This window comes from Neolamprologus multifasciatus, chromosome 17 (genome assembly GCF_963576455.1).
Source record: "Neolamprologus multifasciatus chromosome 17, fNeoMul1.2, whole genome shotgun sequence".
Classification (NCBI taxonomy): domain Eukaryota; kingdom Metazoa; phylum Chordata; class Actinopteri; order Cichliformes; family Cichlidae; genus Neolamprologus; species Neolamprologus multifasciatus.
In genome coordinates this window covers 30,528,175-30,547,552 of record NC_140455.1, presented here as the reverse complement: position 1 = coordinate 30,547,552, position 19,378 = coordinate 30,528,175, and the positions used below count along the sequence as shown (strand labels likewise).

General features: G+C 38.9%; 1 protein-coding gene across 2 annotated transcripts in view; it reads left to right on the top strand.

Moving 5' to 3' along the window:
• ccdc146 (coiled-coil domain containing 146) overlaps window positions 1–19,378 on the top strand; it is a 53,575-nt gene that overhangs the window by 22,339 nt on the left and 11,858 nt on the right. For both annotated transcript variants that reach the window (XM_085139013.1, XM_085139014.1), the window contains exons 5-18: window positions 459–516; window positions 1,903–1,985; window positions 2,133–2,226; window positions 2,323–2,396; window positions 3,161–3,388; window positions 3,655–3,744; window positions 4,962–5,058; window positions 6,070–6,162; window positions 7,022–7,189; window positions 7,753–7,841; window positions 9,165–9,329; window positions 9,491–9,566; window positions 12,247–12,395; window positions 12,496–12,724. In XM_085139013.1, the coding sequence (XP_084995139.1) occupies window positions 459–516; window positions 1,903–1,985; window positions 2,133–2,226; window positions 2,323–2,396; window positions 3,161–3,388; window positions 3,655–3,744; window positions 4,962–5,058; window positions 6,070–6,162; window positions 7,022–7,189; window positions 7,753–7,841; window positions 9,165–9,329; window positions 9,491–9,566; window positions 12,247–12,395; window positions 12,496–12,724 (1,693 nt within the window). The remainder of the gene's footprint in view (window positions 1–458; window positions 517–1,902; window positions 1,986–2,132; window positions 2,227–2,322; window positions 2,397–3,160; window positions 3,389–3,654; window positions 3,745–4,961; window positions 5,059–6,069; window positions 6,163–7,021; window positions 7,190–7,752; window positions 7,842–9,164; window positions 9,330–9,490; window positions 9,567–12,246; window positions 12,396–12,495; window positions 12,725–19,378) is intronic.

The window sequence follows — 19,378 nt, the reverse complement described above, 5'->3', positions numbered from 1 at the left end:
TCATACAAAACTTTAATCAACTGCTCAAAAAAAAAACATCTGCCACGGGGAGATGAAATATGCAAAGACATTATATTTTATATACACAGTCAAACTTTGCTGGACACAATTTATCTGTTTCTAAAGGATGAAGCATATGCTCTAAGTGTTTAGCACTGTTGGTGTATTTGCCAGTATAGGATAAAGTGTCTTATATGAATTTACTAATGCAACTTATATGGCATGCTCTTTAATAATATGTTGATTCTGCTTCATTCGCTTTTTTGGAAACTGCACATTAGTCAAGTTTTATCAATATAAATGCAGGTTTGTGTCAGTGTGTTCCTCTTTTTGTTGAATTGAGAACTGAAAACGATTATTTATTCCTCTTGAAATTCCCGATAATCTTGTTTTCTTCTCCACATTCTCCTCGATTCTCGTGTGATCTTCACTTTTCACCTCCCCTCACCGGCCTGCAGTCTCTGGGAAGAGAAGCAGTATCTGGAGAAAGAGAATGAAATTCAGATGAAACCTGCTGTAAGTTCATTATTGCACCATCCAGTTCTAGTTTCAGAGGTGTGGATTACTATTCCAACAATGGTCTTGAAAGAGGATAAATATGAGTTTTACTTTAAGCCTCTATGCAGTAATCCCTCCATATGAAGAGCTGGAACTGTCATTTCAAGCAGTATGAAGCTAAATCATTTTTATTCCAGTGAAGCAAAAAGGAGGGCAACAAGTGGAATGAGATTTAATCCTTGATAACAAATCGACCTAATAGGCCAAATTCGTATTAAAAATTTCACCATAATGTAGCATTTCCAACCCTTGGATTTTATTTTAATGATAAACAATAACAAGCAACACTTTTAGTGAAGAACATTTTATCAGATGTTGCCAAACAAGCCCGAGGGTTACTCTCAAGGAGCACTACATTTATAAATTTCATCAAACGTTCTACATTTTATTGCTGGTGCTGCTAATGTCAAAAGAGTCTGAGCTTTGCAAAATTTCCTGAATAAATTCAGCGGCAGTGCTAATAACATTTGCATGTCTTTATATGCTACCGTTTTAATTGCTGAGTGCAACACCAGATCATTACAAATTAGCCTGAACTCAAAAAGTGTTTTTAATGAGTCAAAGAGGCTCATGGGTAGTATTTAACCAACCAAACAAGTTATTAAAAAATATAATAAAACTCTAAACTCAAAGATCATCAGGGCCAAAGAAGTAATCAGTTCCACTGCCGGTGGCGTGCTTGCTGTTCAGGTAATTTGTTTTCTTAAGTGCTTTCTGTCTAACACTCACACTCTGATGGATGCATTAGAGAGCAACTTGGGGTTACTATCTTGCCCAAGGGTATCTGGCTTGCCTGGCTCCCTGGAGCCAGGGATTGAACCGCCAACCTTCCAATTTACAGATGACCTGCTCTACCTCATTGGAACCAACTAGAAGAATTTAGCAATTTAAAGAATCCAAATTTAAGGCACGTCTCAACTGGCTTCACTATTTAGACCAGGGAGCTATACAGTATATGCCACATACACTGAAACCTACTGTATTGTTATTTTTATATACACTAGATTGAGTCAGATGTTGAACCAGTATATTAGATTTAAAATAAATTATATTTAACAGGTAAAGTCAGAGTAATCTAGCAGTTTTAAAAAAATGTTGAATTTCAATTGGTTTGTTCTGAAAAGTTTAGATTTAAAAAATGTGGAAAAACTCTGGCTTCTTGATTTTCAGTCTGGGTCATTAACTTGAAATACTTAAAAACGCTCACTGTGTATAATAATCATTTTTATCCTTTCACCCATCCACCAGTTTGAAAAATACGAAGTGTGAGCTTCAATTCGTTATAATGTACCTGATAATTCTGTATTATCAGTCTGTGGTTTACACAGTCTATGGGTCTTCTAGGAGCAGGAGGACAAGACAGAGGTCATGCAGGATCAATATGAGGATCTGGGGAGAGAGGTGGCACAAAGACAACAAGAAATCAGGTATTATATGATGAAGTTTTAACATGCATTAGCCACTATCTGTGTTCTGTGTGAGTTTGTGTCTAACTGCAGATATTATCACTTTATTATCACGCCTTTAATGAAAATTGTTCCAGAGGTTAATGTACTTGTGTCTATACTTCACAGAAGTCTGATGGAAGATATAGAAACCCACGAAAAGCAGATATTGACAGAACAGAATGAGCTGGAAGATAAGAAGACTCTCGTAGAGCTCAAAGAGGTCTGTGCGAATGAGGGGGGAATAGCTTATAGGGTGCCATCAATAAAATAGCAAATCTGCCTTCTTACATGTGAACGTCTCCATATGTATTACAAGGCTGAGAAGGCCGAGCTCATCAGAATACCTGACCAGATTTTAAAGGAGACTGAAAGGAAACGCTCGACGAAGGAGTAAGTATATTAGTAAACTCCTCCTAATCTTTGCTGGGGAAGAGCAAGGAGAATATAGTTAGAAATTCCAGGAATGTCAATGAGACTGCTAGGGTGCTTCAGAGAGACAGAAAAGAAAAGACAGCTGGAGCAACTTTCGAAAAGCCACTGCTCTAACCTGCCTCCACCCCTTCATCTGGAATTCGTACACAAACAAAATAAAAGTATCTGGATGAACCTTTAAGACTCATAGTGGAAAGATTTTCTCTTTTTAATTGTTTATGCTCAGTGTAAATGTCTGTTTGGATATCAGTCCTTTTCTTTTCTTTTTTTCCCTACTGGAAACCATTTTTCAGTTTACATTTCTGCAGATTCTCTGGCTTTTGATCTACAGTACTACCAAATAAAGAACTGAAATGAGGGGTACTTTTTGTTGTACTACCCAAATTCTCCAAAATTTTCAGGCATCAGTCTTTTTATTGTAATTCAAGTACAGCTGCAGGATGATTCACTCGCTGCGTCACTGCAGTTCCTTTTATGTTTCTTTTAAATTAATATTTGGCTTGCGAGTATTGCGGTGGAACTGTCTGTATAAGCTGTTTGAGCGCTGACTTGTAATTTCAAATTCACAAAGCTGAGGGGTACTGTGGGGTGTATGTAAAAGATGCATGCGCATGCTGTTATTTCATAAGATATGCACTAGAGCACACTTTTATCCTGTTCTCATACTTGCGTTCGTTCTTTATTTTTTACATTTCTTCCAATTCCTGAAACACAAATACCAGAGCTGCAATGAAGAAGATGAAAACACTAAATATGGAGATTTCAGAAATTGAGCAGCAAGTAAAAGCGGTGGATGAGCAAAACCATTCCCTCAGGATGAAGAAGGAGGAGGTGATGCGAGAGCTGGAGGGTCTGAGGGTCCAAGTAGAGGCCAGTCAGAGGATTCAGAGGCAGCTGCTGAAAGAGCAGGAGATCAAGAAGGAGGAGCTGAACGAATTTATGGGCAACAGGTACTTTTTTTGTTTTTTTAATTTAGTCTGAGCGACTTTGACTATTCTTAGGGAATCGAACATAGTGCTTTTCTGGTAGTGCTAACAACTCATATCCCTTTAATTGACACATTTCACCAATCGTAGGACCGGCACTAGGAGCACACTGGCTTGTGGACCCCCCACCCCACCCCCAACCCCCATCGATGGGGTTTCTTCATTAGATAAATAATGCATGTTCAGATAGGATTTTTGTCGTGCGTGTCACTGTGTTTTCCCATTACCAGAGGCATCTTGGAAATGAAACTGCAGAACATCATGTGTGACAGAAAGCATCTGTATGAGAGACGGTCTCTGCAGCTCAAGGAGAAAAACAGGTACAGAGTGATATCTCACCAGTAATCTTTTCCACATGGAAATTAGTCCTTACATACTGAGAACCTTGACGGTGACCTTTTTCTGAACACAGAAATGTTAGGTTTGCATTTAGCATTAGCGTTAGCGTCTTCACGTGTTATTTTAGTAGTTTAAATCAGTCTTCTCTGCCGCTGCTGGTGTCTATGTCATATATGTTCTAACATACAAGGTCTTGAATAATCAGGCCCCATCTTATCTTAAAGACCTCATAGTTCTGTATCACCCCAATAGAGCACTTAGCTCTTAGGTTACTGGCTTACTTTAGGTTCTTAAGGTATTTAAAAGTAAGGTATTCAATTTCATTTATATAGTGCAAAATCCCAACAACAGTCACCTGGAGGTGCTTTATATTTTAAGGCAAAGATCCAACAATATTAGAGAACCTGCTCTTTTAATTAACCACCTCCTAGTTCGGATTCAGGGGACAGACACCCTCTCTACTTAAGATTGTGCTTGAAACTTTCCTTTTGGTAAAGCTTATATAGGCCTGGGCTGCTGGAAGCTTCTTCTGGAGGTGTTTCTTCTTCACTCACCTTTTGTCACTAACTATGTGTTTATACACCTCTCTGCATTTAATCACGAGGTTATTATTAACCTCTGGTTCTCCTCCAGAGCACGTCTTTTGTCCTGTCTTCCTCCCCTAATCCCCAAGCATTTGTGGCAAGTGGCTGCCCCTGCCAGAGGTTTCTTCCTGTTGAAAGGGAGTTTTTCCTTCCCACTGTTACCAAGTGCTTGCTCATAGGGTGTCATCTGATTGTTGGGGTTTTTCTCTGTATTATTAAAGGGTCTTTGACTTACAATATAAAGCAGCTTGAGATGGTTTGTCGGTTAGTCATGACTAGGGAAACCTAGTCATGCTATAAATCATTTAATGATACACTGTAAAGATCCTTTAAGTATAAAAAATACATCATTTTGAGCAGTGGCAGGTGTAGTTTTACAGTTTTTCAGCATCAATGTGCATCAGTGTGCAAATGTTTTAAAGTCTAACAGCTGTTTAACAAGAGGTGAGTCTTTAGCTGCATTTCAAACACAGTTCAAAACCATCATATTTGACAACAAACCATATGCAGTGCTTTATAATTAGCTAGATGTGAAACAATAGATTTTAGTGTTGGAGAGTCGGTGTCATGATAATGAAATATTTAAAAGGGGCCTGTTTTTTTTTTATCCTCAGGCAGATGCAAGCCCTGAATAGGATGGAGCACGCATTGACCGCAGCCACGGAGCAGCTCGAACACACGCAGAATATCTACGAGAAGTTAAAGGCTCAGGTGATCTGTGAAATGTTGCTTTCACATGAAGACATATGGTGAAGCAGTTAAAGTGGCCAGCGTGATGGCTGTGGTTCCTTTGTGCATGTAACACCTGTAATTGCAACTTAAAAGCTTCACAGTACTGTATAGATTCTCTTCATCTTCTCACTGGAGTTAACAGCACATTTGGAACATTTTCCAGGCTTTGACACAGGTGTTGTATTGTCCCAGTGCCAGTAATTAGCACATAAATTGTTGATTGATATTATACCAAGCTTCCTGTCATTTTTCTGACGTGCGCATTTTTTAACGAGAAAGTGGAAGGAAGAAGAACAAGCGGCTGATTGGAAATGCATCAGCACATCTCAAAAGGACATAATGGCATGAAAGGAAATCAATATGACACATCTGGGAATTTGCACATTGAGGAAACAAGGAAACAACGCTTCTGAACATTATGATTCACTCAGTTTGCTAATCAAGAATAGCTCACACGAACAGCCGCACGTAATGAAACTGAACTGTTTGGAGGAGTCTGTGGTTTTACCACAGAAATTCATCACATTTAAATCGAACGCGATGTGATTGATGGGTTTAATATTTTCATACTGTTGTGCTCAAACTTTACCCAGCAAGAGGGCTAATAATGAATATTTATTGCTTTATGTATGCAGATGAAACTTAATTATGGTATTGCATTATCTTTTTTGAAGTACTTGAACTTACTGATGTAGTCTTCTTCTCCCTCCAAACTTTTATAAAATATGCGGCTGCGGAGATCAAACCACTAAAAACGAGACGCTGTTATAAGATCAAATAATCTAACACTGCTGTGTTTGTTTTTTAGTAAGCCTTTTTGTGGGATTGAATATTCACTGGCCGGATTAGATATTGGGTGTAGAAGGACTCAATCCTCATGGTGTTTTTTTTTCTTTACACTGTGGTCTGAAGAACATTGCATTTGAACCCAATTCAAAGGATACTTGCCAATTTATACTGAAAGAAAACTCTCATTTTCTGAATTTTCAGTTAGATGCTGTCCCCAAAACAGAAGCCAGCTTTCAGCAAAGGATGGAACTTCAGAAAGAGGTTGATGCTCTCAAAGTCAGCTTTGAAAATCAGGTGGGTATGTAAGGGCCAACCATCGATCCGTTTTCTTCTGCTCATTGAATTCAGGGTCGCAGTTTGAGCTGGATAGGGCGAGAGCCCTATACCCTGGATACGTCTCCAGCCTATCAAAAGATATGCTTTAAATACCACATAGACTTTATTAATCCGACACTGGGGAAATTCACGTTATAGCAAGAATAAGTGTGAGCAAAAATTGGAGATATCTTGATGCATTCTCAATGCGTTTTGTGGGAGAAACGTTTCGTCACTCATCCAAGTGACTTCTTCAGTCTCAGCTGACTGCAGGTTTCCCCAAATCTTATAAACAGTACATTTGCATAATGACTGAAACCAGCCCACTGAAACGTTTCTCCCACAAAACGCTACGTCCAGATGAACAGAATCAACTTTTGGAGAATTGGAGATATATTAGAAAAAGAAAAAAATAGAACAATAAATAATAAATAGTGTTTAAATACAGAAAAAACAAACAAAAAAACTACACGAGTAATTTCTGCTATTCACAAGTGGTTGCTACAGTATGAACACTCACAAAGAAATTTTCATATTTACTCTGGGAGTGATAATATTAATTATAATATGTTATAATATTAGTTTTAGGCTTTTTCCACTTTCTGGGTCTTGCACTTTTACTATTAAAGTTCTCACTAAGTCGTTTTCCATGTCTTTGTATCTTAATTTCAAGAAATGAGGGACAAAATGAGATTTCTGTTTACATATTTTGTTCATGACACACAATAAGAGAAAACTTATTCCAGTGATCGCCCCGGGGATCCATAATATCATTCGGTTTTTAATGTTTTTAAGGTGTTTTTAAACTGTGAACGGCTCCTAAATTGTTCCCAAACAGCTATTGGCGGCTGAAGAGGAAAGCGAGAGAAAGCAGCTGTATTGGGTCATTCAGGAGCTGCTCAGTGACTCAAACCGCCTCAGAGAGGAGGTCCATAACCTGAGATGTTTAATGCAAATCAAAGCAGAGGAGAGAGGCCAGAAGCACCGTGAACTGCTCAGGGTCGAGGTGAGGTTTAAACCCACAGGCACGCACACAGATTTATTTACATTTTGTGTCATCATTAGTGCATTTTAGTGCATAATATAATCATTTATGCAGACACAGAGCAGTTCAACTAGACTTGTGTGAGAATCAGTGGGTTTGTATTTTAGATACTTTGGGATGTTAGCATCACAGTCGAGAAACCAGCGAGCAAGAGCGCATCTGTCATCTACATTAATAATATTGGGGATATTGGGATTGAGGAAAAAACATTTTATAAATTATTACAGATTTTTTTTAAATTAATAAAAGATTCATCGACTCTTTGTTAATTAGTACATAAGAAAATCCTGGATCAACAGCAACCAGCTCGAAAATAAATGAGAAATTCTTAAAAATTAAAATTAAAAAGAAAACAAAGACTGTTAGATCAGTTATTTGGATTTTTGTTTATCCTTCATTTACTTACAGTTTAAAAATGGAAGCTATTTTAAAGGCACAAGGGAAGTTTGATATCTGGCACAAACACACACGCGTGCATACACACAGCAGATGATGATGCTGTTCCTTGTTAAATCTTCCAACAGCATCTGAACGAGCGCATCCAGCACGAGCTCAAAGAAAAAGACCTGCTCATCATGGACCATAACAAGCTCAACACTATGCTACAGCGCAGGTGCACCTGTTTTGTTTTTTTTAAAGATGTTATAGTGTTGTTAATTATGTTGTTAATTTCAGAAATAAACTGTATAGCAACAGTTTATTAAAGAAATAAACTGTTGTTACTGTCTCTGTCTGGCTCTCTCTCTGAAATAAAATCATTTTATTACATTTTTATTTCCTGATGTAAAATCTTGATGTGTGTACTTCATTTTGCTCTATCCATCCATCTTTTCATCCGTAATTGGATGAAGTGGCATGAATTTAAATATCAGAACTTTTGCAGTGACTGCCTGAAGTCTAGAACTCATGGACATCACCAGATGTGGTTTCCTCCCCTGAGATACTCTGCTAGGACTTTACTGCAGCCATCTTTAGTTGCTGCTTGTTTGTGGGCCTCTCTCTCTGTTTTATCTTCAGTAGCTGAACAACAAGCTCTATTCGAGTTTTCTGTATGCTTTGAGTTCTTACCCATTCCTAGCTTTGTGTTTCTCCAAAAGGATCACAATGCTAGATAACATTACAACTCAGCAGAGGAAGACGCTGTTAATGTTCATATCCTCTCACATTGTCACGAGCCACAAGGATTTTGGATAAATTTGACATTTTAAATGCCATTTACTTCCATTAAACTAAAGCAAATATCCATCTCCAAAAGCACAAAACTCACACCAAGTATGTAGATTTTGGTTTTCAGTGAAATATTCCTTTAATATAACCATTTTTCACCACTGATAATTGATTCCATTTTATATGTTTGGCTCCTCTGATCTGCAAAATATCTGCAGACACAATTAATTCAGACATCTGTGCATGTTGTCTTGGTAGAAAACCATTTCTTTCTAATTGGTCATACTTCAGTGTTCAGACACAGACTAATGCATAAAGCACCACCCAGTATAAAAGCAGATTTTTAAACAATGCATTCATTAAGGTCAAAGCAGCAGAGTTCAGTTTGAAGTGGTTGCACTTGACATGGAATCAGACAGTGTATCTCCTCTCTGTTCTCACATTTAGCCATCGTTCGTCACAGCACACACGCCTTAGATGCATTTTAAACCCCGTGAGACTTTGGTTCTTTCATAATTTTGTGATCCACTGATCACCTGTAATGAATATGAGTCACTGATATTAAGATTACTCTGTTGGGAGTATAGCATCTGTTGATGATAAAATTTCTGTCCATAGTTTATTTAACAAGCGCACATAGACCTAAAAGTCTAAGAAGTATAAATACAAAGCATTAGTGTAACGTGTAAAGAAATTGTTCTGGATTGGGAGTTTGTGTTGTTGATAAATAATGTGTTCATTACTAATCTGTGTTTTGTTACCTTATCAGAATATTACAGTACTCTAAGCTGTCCGATATGGTTATGGAAGAGAAGAAAAAGTATGTCAAGCTGAAGCAGATGGCCTCACAGACGATCACAGAATTGACGGAGCAGATTAAGGTCCTGGAAAATGAATCGGAAATCCAGCGAACCATTGCCATCAACAAGGACAGGTGTGTTTAGGATACGTGGTCATAACCAAATACTATAATAGCATTATAACAGATCCCGATTCTTTAAAAGTTACGATGTCAAGCTGTGTGCAACGAGTTATGTTTTATTGAGTTTCTGTGTGTAATTTTTATCTTTTTCCCTTTATATACGTCTATTTCAGAGGACTCTCAAAGGCTCGTATGAAGATCTCCAATACTTCGAAAACAAGGGACAAGCTACGCAATGACATTTCCAAGGTTCACAGACACACACACACCCTTTGCACTATGGCAGTATCACAATTTAGACAGTTTAAACAAACATTAAATGAGCTGCGAGACATCCAAAGTTGTGTACAGACACAAATAAGACAGGGGTGAACGCATTGCTAGCATTTTATAGTAAAACGTGTTGGGTTTTTTGTTTATCACTGTTGTTAGAATGATCTTACCTGAAGTGCTTTATTACTGTGCCATATATTAATCTCATATTAATCAAACTGCCATATAATCATATAGTGTAGTGTTAAGTGGACACAGCCCTGAATAATAAAGGCATTAGAATAGGTGTCCTTCAGTCGTAGACTCTCACCCATGTTTGCCTGTAGAGCAGTAGATAGTAGAGGGAACCATCTTGTAGTGGAAACTTACTGAAATGCTGTTGTTTAGACTAGAATAGGGTGCCCGGTAATAAAACTGTCAGGTGCCCGTCACTAGGGCTGGGTATCGTCACTGATTTCTAGAATCGATTCAATTCCGATTCACAGGGTCCCGAATCGATTCGATCCACGATTCGATTTAATTCGATTCGATTCGATTTAATTCGATTCGATTCACTTTGATTTGAATCTGGGAAATTTTGACAGTCAGAAATATTATAATTCAGATCAGTACATTTACATATTTTTGTATCTATAAAAAGGAAGCTGACACACCAAGACTTTATCAAAGGTGTGAGCATCACAGCAGAGGCCTTTGTGTCAAAGTAGCTGAGGATAAAACACAGAAAAACATGAAGGTGATTTTCCTGGCCTGGGATTTTATAAAAAATTTCTGCAGTAGATCAAAAACGAAAGAAAACCATTAATCAACACATGAACATTACCTCTGAAGTTACAGCGGTTTTATTAGAGACAAGGCTGAGCGTTTTGCATTTTGCATAATTTTAAAAAGTTTAAATTTGTTCGGTATTGAACGGCAGAAATTAGGTTTTATTTTTGGAAGTATATAAAACGAAAAAAAAAAACCGTCGGCCGACAGCGCTGTAAACAACGGTAGACTTGTGCATAACAAGCAAGCGAATAATGCAGAAAACAGTACAGAGAGAGAGAGGGAGCGAGAGGGAGCGAGAGCGCGCAAGAGAGCGAGCATGCGAGAGAGAGCTGTGCATTGTGGTCGAAGCAAAACAATAAAAGTCAGAGTGAATTCATGACTTTGTTTATGTGAAGCCTAGTTTGGATCTTCTTTTGCTGCTGGTTCGGTCAATATTGTTTGGAGAGACATCAAACTAACAGCTTTAGAATCAGCGCATAAAGGGCGTGAACACAAAGCGCGGACCGCCGACAGATCAGAATCAGCGCGCTGTCGGCTTTCAGCCCCGACTGTGAGAAAGGCGACATCTAACTGATTCTGATCCGCGGGCTGCGCTGTGTGTTTAAGTCTTTGTGCAGAATCCATGTTCCTGCTCTCATTTACTGTTTTAGCTGTTTGGTGGTTGTTGAAATTTTGTGAGATTTCACCAGAGATTCTGGCATTTCGGGCAAAATAAATTTATATTAAAAAATCGATTCAGGATTTTAATGAATCGATTTTACGTTATCCAAGCCAGAATCGATTTTAATCGATAAATCGATTATAAAAACCCACCCCTACCCGTCACCATTTTGAGATCCACGGCAACGTGCCTTGCAGGACGCATCTCCCTTCTAGAAGTGCTGTGAAAGTGAAATAAAGTGTTAAATGGTTTACTGAGCAGTGTTTTGTCTTCCATCGGCTGCCTCTGAGGAATCAAAAGAACTTGATGAAGGGTTAGGGACAGTACCCTGCTCAGGGGTACGTCAGGGTAGCCGTTCAGTGGATTCGAACCCCGACCTTCCGATCATGGGGCGACCACTCTACCTACTGAGCTATCCCTGCTTACAAATTATGAAAAACGTGAAAAGATTCCTGACTTTGATTACCCAAATGACATTTTAAGAAGGTTCCTCTCCTGGATGTTATACTTGTACCATCTTTGCTTTTGCAGAATTCTCTCACAGATTTAGATTCAGGATTCTTTCAGTGCTATGTCTGTGTTTTGTGATACCTCTGGCCCAAAAAGCCTTCATCGCAGAGCTGGCTTTGAGTTTGATGAGTGATGACCAATGGGTAACAGTGATGTGCTTTTGAAATGACCTGGGGTTTTTTAGCTTTTTGGTTAGTCTTACTTCTCATCTTTGTTCTGGTCTTCCCTGTTTGTTTTTGTTAGATTTTGCTCCAATTGTGTGCACCACCTGTTATTTAGCTTCGTTTTGCCAGCTTGTCCCGTCACTTCCAAAAGTCAAACATTCCAGCCGTTTTCTTGAGTTCCTGGTGTTTTCTCCTTTTTAAACTTCCTCGTGTTTTAAAAGACTTCTCCTTGCGAATGTTTCAAGGACACTGACTAAATGGTCTGTGCTTGACCATGGCCTGTTCTGCATTTCTCTCCATCACACTAAAGGACAACACAAGTATCTAAGGAAAGGGCAAACATGGAAGAAATACTTTAAAGGAATGAATACATAAAATGTACTGTATTAAATCTGATACGTCCAAAGTTCTGTCACACTGAACCCCACTGACCATTAAAAAATAAAATAATTGGGACTGACTTTTCTGAGGGTCATTAAGTGCTTTGTGCCGATCTTGTTTCTGATGCTGTGAACATGCTTATTACTTTCTCTTTCTCTCTGACTTGTAGGCTGCCGGGAAGCAGTGCCAGATAAATCAGGAGTGTGAGGACAACAAACTGGAACTAATGAAGCTCACACAAATGATGAGCCATCAGCAGGAGACTCTGCTGGAAATAAACAAGAATCACGAAACTGCCATACAGCGGCGCAACTTCCTGTATGTTCATAGCTTAAAGCTCAAGTAATTGCTACCCGAATGCTTACATATTGACCTAAAGCTCGTATATACCATATGCACTTCCTTCTCAAATCTACAGAGGAATCCAGCTCCTGGAACATGAAGAGATTTTGTGTAACTACTATGAGAAGGTGAACATCCAGGAGGCAGCTATCACTAAAAGAAACTCGATTCTGGAGGCCCTGGAGAAGGACACGAGAGACTTGGAGTTAGCGATCAACGAGGAGAAGAGGCAGATAGACCTGAAGAAGAAAGATGTACACCTCAAGAGGAAACTGGAGGAGGAGATTACAATGCTCCAAATAGAGGTAGAAAAACATTAGATAAACCTACACACTCATCCTCACACAGACGGTTAACAGTCCTTCCACAAAGGAAGCAATTACACCAAACTTGTGGAAATGCATACTAATTACCTGAGAAGTTATAGAGTAGGAGGGAAAATGTGTCTACTTATTGCATGCTTAAGAGGTTTTGAGAATGCACAGATTTCCATGAAGATGTAGAAATCCTTCATTAAACTCATTTTTCTTGTGTAAACAGTGCTGACAGTGTTCCGGCAACAGTCTCACAACGCCCACTTCTCTTTTCTTACTATCTTCTTTTATTCCTTATTAACAAGAAATGAAAACTGGAAATGCATCATACTGTACAGTTCAAGACATTTTTGCATTGCCTAATGTTAGAGCCACTCATAAGGCATATACTCTTGAATGAGCACTGCATCCTATAAAATGTCCCTGCGCTTTCCATAGTGGCATTTTGCTAATATAGCCACTAATTGGTGCCTGAAGTGCAATACGCTGCTGCCGACATTTCTCCAACAGTGCAACCATGACTATATCATGAAATGCCTTTGCTTCGTGGATTCAAAATCCTCTCTTAATGTAGTTAAACCTGCCAGCTAGCATGAAAAAAAAAGAGATGCTGTGAAAGTACAGATTTTTCTGAGAATCTTCTGGCACATGTGGTGTATGTAGGTGTGTTCGAGTTAGCATGCCTGGTCCATCTGCAAACCGGGGACTTTCTTCAACAGCACTTCCATGCGTTGTCCAGCTAGGTGTGTGTGTTCCCATTACTCCTTGTCATAAAAATAATATACGCGATTTATTTTTTATCCGTAGAGGTCTGAGGGAGTGTATGACTGTGGGTGTATGTGAGTTGAACGGTGTCAGAGATTTTACAGATTATTGCTCAACTTTTACTGTCTCTGTCAAGCCAGGGGAACTCCAGCAAGAACAGTTAAGTGCAGTGCTTTAGAATAAAACCCATAGAGCAGTGGAGACACTCAGAACATCACTAATGAGCAGGTCCTTGTTTTGAAACACGTTCAGCATTTTATCTCACAAAGAGACTTCTGAATTACTCTAGTAAACATGCTGTGTGGGAAGGCTTTCGCTTTACTTTAATGACAGGACTCAGTGCTCATTAAAGTGTAAACATTCGTAGTTTGATCATAATCAAGACTGATTATGCTTGAGAGGTGTCTGCTTGGACAAACTAGTGGAAGATTGCATGCATCTATTCACAATTGAAAACAAATTATTTTGAAATAGCCACACAAGGGATGAAGATTGGGGGGAATTTTCTTCCCTATTGTCAGATGAGAGCCTCTTTTTGCTGAGCAGATCTTAATGGAGTGACATTTTAAGGATGGACACTTGCCAAATAAAGTTCAAGACACGCACGGATACTCAGAAAGAAGATAAGTATCTAAAACGAAGGGGAAAAACCCAAACAATAACACTGTGCACACAGAGACGAAGAGAAATTTGAAACAGACACACAAACATGCACCGAGTTCCCCTTCCAGCAGCTACATCATGGGATTGGGTGTGTTACCTCTCTGGATCAGAGTGATTGGCTTACAGTTGCTGCTGGACCAGACGTATGTTATCCGAGTCTTATGCTCTTTTGGATGAACATAACGTTGGCTAAGACTTCAGCGTGTGCTGCTCATTTGAAAAACACCCCTCTCCTTTTTGTCCATCTGTTTACTCCTTCTGTTGTTTATGTTTGCTACTGGGAGCCCTGATGATGCCATCTTTTTGCTTTCACTCATGTTTCATTAGTTTCTTTACTCTTTCCCACACTTTGTTTTCTACAAAATTCCTGAATTTTATTGTTTCCACCAGGATTTTTCTTTCACTTGTGTTCACAACTTCAGCCTTTTGTTATGTTCTTCTTCCTCACACAAACGAACTATATATTTGGATCTTTTCATCGATGTTAGGTCTCTGACTCTGAGGATTGCAATGCAGCTTGCCTGGTCTATTTGGGCTAGACTGAAATATCTCAGCAACAGTTGGACTTATTAAAACTTCATACATATTTTCATGAGGCCCAGATCACAAATCCTGCTGACTTTACCTTGACCGGTACCATCAGGTTGGCAGTTCTGGTTGTTAGTAAAGTTTAATTCTGAACATTCTATCTAAAACATATCTGACTTTCACTTTCAGCACTTTTAGGGCGAGGAAGGTGATCTGGATCTTTTTGTTATTCCACTGCTGTTTCAACATGGTATTTATCCTATAAATATTCCTGCTGACTGTAAACCAGTTGCCTAATCAATTACATCATAATTTCCTACAAACTTGAATTCTGAATGTTCTTATTAAACTTGTTGAATTGCAGTTATGCGCTTGGGCTGTTGTCACTGGCATCCTGCTGTTAGAATGCCTGCCTATGAAGGGCTGTTCTGAAAAAAATATGATATGCACAGTTTGGAAGTTTCGCTGGAGATGCTATAATCGTCCAATAGAGAGGAACGGCCCCTCTTCTGTGCAGACAGACCAACCCTGACCTGACTATCATTCACACTTAAAACCTGTGACCAGCACATTACAGAGCAGGCTTATTTTAACACATTTATTGAGTCAGAACCAAAACTCCTAAAGTATGCTGCTGATGTTAATAGGTGGAACCAGCTTCCTGTCTCCCTGTCCAAAGATTTGCTAATGTGGGTACAAGAGCGTGACGCCCTGCAGGTGAGCAGAAAACAAAAATCACACCCTGAGTGTATCTAACTGAGAAAACAGGACACTCTCTGCTCATAGGTTAGCATGAGCAATATGAGCATTTTAGCTGAAAGCCTTGCTGTAGCTGAGCACACATCCTCACAAAGCTGCTGTCGTGGCTATAGACTAGCTTTATCACGTTTGAATAGACGTGCTTCTCCTGAAACTTTTAGTATCAACAGTTATCTCCTTAATTAGTTTATCAGTCCATGTTTGTTCCTCTCTCTTGCCATTCAGCCACCCAGTTATTTAATACTTCTCCCTCTCATCTGTGTGTAAACAGCAAATCATTTTCTAAATTACAGTTTTCACTCGTACAGCCGTCTAGCTCCCCCGGGTACAAAAAAGTGAATCATGGGGGTCTCTACTTTTGCAGGAGGCTCACCAGCTCAATTCATTCTCCCTGCAAATTCATTCTCTATGCGAATTCAATCTCCATGCAACTGCCTTGCTGTCGATTTATCATATATATTGTGTATTTGTATTCATCTGTGACCAGTTTATCTGTTCATTGCAGACAGACCCCCCCCCCCCCTTTCCTTTGATGGGAAATTTTGACAAAGATAGATTGGGCCATCTGTGAAACTATTGAAGTTCAATATACTCTGAGGCTTCCATTTGCTCTGAGGAATTTTAATTGCAGCAAAATAAACAGAGGTTGGGGTCGGAATCTAAATTTGCTGCTTGTTTATGAGATGCGGGCGCATCGACGTCTCAAACGCGTACAGGTGCACACGCATCAGTGCGCACATCGAGATCTGCGCAGAGTTTGTGAAATCTAAATGTCGATGAACAAACAGTCATCTAATGACTGGTTACACTTGTGTTATGCACAGTTGCATGAGCAATCCCACAGACATACAAAGACACAGTCAGTTGTGGATTTATAATAGGGTGGAGCTGATGACAGATAGCACTGTCCCTATAGTGGTGAGTCATATTCTGTTCCTCTTAAATCTTCGTCCAATCTGTCTGGAACCTATTACTACTGGGAAACCCTTTGCCAAAAAAATCGGTTTGACAGTATGTGTGTGGAAGTTCATGCATATTGGATGGCGGGAACAGGTAGAGAGCAAAAAGAGCAAGAAATAACTCTCAACTTTGTACAAGTTCTGGGGAAAAAAAGTCATATGATACACAAAGATCAGTTGTGAAGCAAGTACTGGATTAAAATCAACGACAAGGTATAAATCAAACGGGCACATAAACAGAATAATGTGGTGAGGGTGAATCCACTTTCTGTGAGTGTGCAAGGGGACAGAAGTGTGTTCACGTTAAATCAAACACTTGTGAATGTGAGAGAGGTAAATCACAATCAAGTATTATCAGTTCACGTCGATACCATTGAAATTCATGAGGTAATTAGACTGAAATGCAGCTTTAATATAACTGCTCCATAACTTAGTTCCTTAGTTTAAAGTGTTTTAACGTCTAGGTCTGGATTGTTTAGTCTCTTGATTGTAGTATTACTTCCCAGTACTTATTAGTTTTGATATCTATGTTTCTACTTCTTTTTCATAGCCAGGCTGTCCTAGTCCCATGTCTGTTTTGTCCTTGGTGTGTCATATGTGAAGTTCACCTTTCTGTCTGCCGTCTGTTTAGTTACTTCCTGTCTTGCTTTGGTGGTCTTTTTACCTCTGTGCTTTCATGTCTAGTTTAATTCCCTTTGTCTCATCTTCCCTGATTATCTGGGTTCCTCGATGTCCCAGTGTCGTGGCCTTCGCTAAGTTAAGCCAGCTTCCTGTGACTTCCTGTTTCATTGTGATAACTGTTGCCTTCTGTGACTTGTGTTCATGTCTGTAGTTTTTGTAGTTTTGTCTCTGTCTCCCATTCTTTGTGCCTCGTTCCCTCTTGCTGCGTGCCCTGTATGCTCCGTGTCTCCCATGTGATTTCCTAGTTAGCAAATTCCTACTGTCTGCCCAGGTTAAGTTCTTTTGTTTTTTTGATCCGCATGAGCCCATCAATAAAGTTGCATTTTGAGTTTAGCACCGCTTCAGAGTCATGTATATTTGGTTCTAATCTTGTCAGCCACACAGGAACACATGACACAGCCCTCATGAAATGCCACTCTTGAGAGTTGGGATGTAGGTTAAATGTATTTCCGGTACAGCGATACAATAATTTAGCAGTGACATATTTTTGTGGAACCATCACGAAGTTAATTCATGGATCAAACAACAGATTTCCAGTCACAGTTTATCCATCTGTTTTCCAGACACAATAAAAAACCCAAATTCTTTTAGTACAAATTAAATGCTTTTTGCTTTTGTAGTGTTACAAATTTTATCAGGTACACGCCACTTTATTTAGTTGGTTTTGCCTGTGGTTAAACTGTGGGGTCATTAATTCTAAATAACCAGTGTTTATTTTAAGTTATGACTGGTTTTGCTTCACCCTAGTTGCCTCTCTATAGCCTGAGGTTGTCTGCAGGCCTAACCCATACTTTATAACCATTGGTACATCTCACAGTGGAAAGCTGGGGCTTTTTCATTGTCAGAGTCTTCAAGGCTGTGGAATGACTTGCCTGATAAATGCATGCTGGCAGAGTTTGAATCGTCTTGTAAATCTCCCGTCAAAACGTACATCTGGCTTTTATTTCTTCCTTCCTAGTTGCATTATGTGACCCGGTCAATGTGGTGGCTATATTTCTCCATTTTGATTTCATTGTATAGACATTTCAAAAAAGAGAGAGAGAGAGAGACAAGAAAAAATCTCCTCTATTTGACATTGTTTTTAGTTGTAACTTGTGCTTGGTCCTCATAATATATAAATATTCCTTTGAGCTGCTCTACTCCCATATTTTTCTAATTACCCTTACATCATCGTATTATATTAATATGATTTTAACTTGTTGACCTTTATGCTTTACTGATCTGTTCCTTTGTCTCTTATCTAATTACAAGGCTTTTTGTGGACCAATTTGTGGACGTTGTATATAAATAAGGTAATTATTTGTTTTTTTTTTATGGTTACACTTTCAGGATTTCGGTGTAGCATCTATTATGAAGCTTTATAAGCCATCATGTTAATTTCAACCTGAGCTGAAATTATGTAAATGATATGCTAATGGTAGGCTGCTCGGATGCTGTCATATCTACAATGTTTTACTGCAGTCATGAGCCAAGAAAGCAGCTATTATTTGCGACTGTCAGCTGAAGAATACAGAGGCAGGCAAGCAGGCAGAACAGAGACAGATGAATACAAAGGGAGAGACGTACGTCAGTGTGTATACGACTAGAAGGAAGAGGACGGCTATAAAAATGCTACAAGAGAGGGCACTACAGAGAAAAAAAGAAGATTGATTGAAGAGTGGGGAGAGGAGAGGGAGGGTATCAAAGACACACTTTGTGCCATCCATCATGTACTGTTTAAGTGACTTAGGGTGGTTACATATGAGGGTGCAACACAGATTAATCAGTCAAGTCAGAATCGAGTACATATTTGTCGCAGTCGGAATTTGACAACTAAAGAAGTTCATTTAAAGCTCTGAGATTAAAACAAAACATTTCTTGAGTAAAAACCTTTTCTTTCATTCTTTCATTCAAGACATTTTTATAAATTAGCTTGGTGTTTGCTGTGACTTGTGGTGTATGTGCTGATTTTTTTCAATATTATTGTTGTGATTCCTGGGTTTTGATAGTTAGTTCTTTTCTGTTTACTTTCTTTGCTCTCAGTTATTCTCGACTATTACTTGAAATTTCAATGTTTACTTCAGCCATACATCTTGCCCTGTATCACCAAGTCAGTTCACCATAGTAAATCCAGATAATGGAAACATATCCTGTGATATGAGCAATGCAAAGTCTCAGATGCAGTGGTGTAAAGCATGGACCTACTATATTAATAAAATTTAGCCTATTTGAAAGCAGGAAGAAAAACTAGCAAAAATGCTCACTGTGTAAAATAACAGACTTATCCATTTCACAGCTCCACAACGAGATA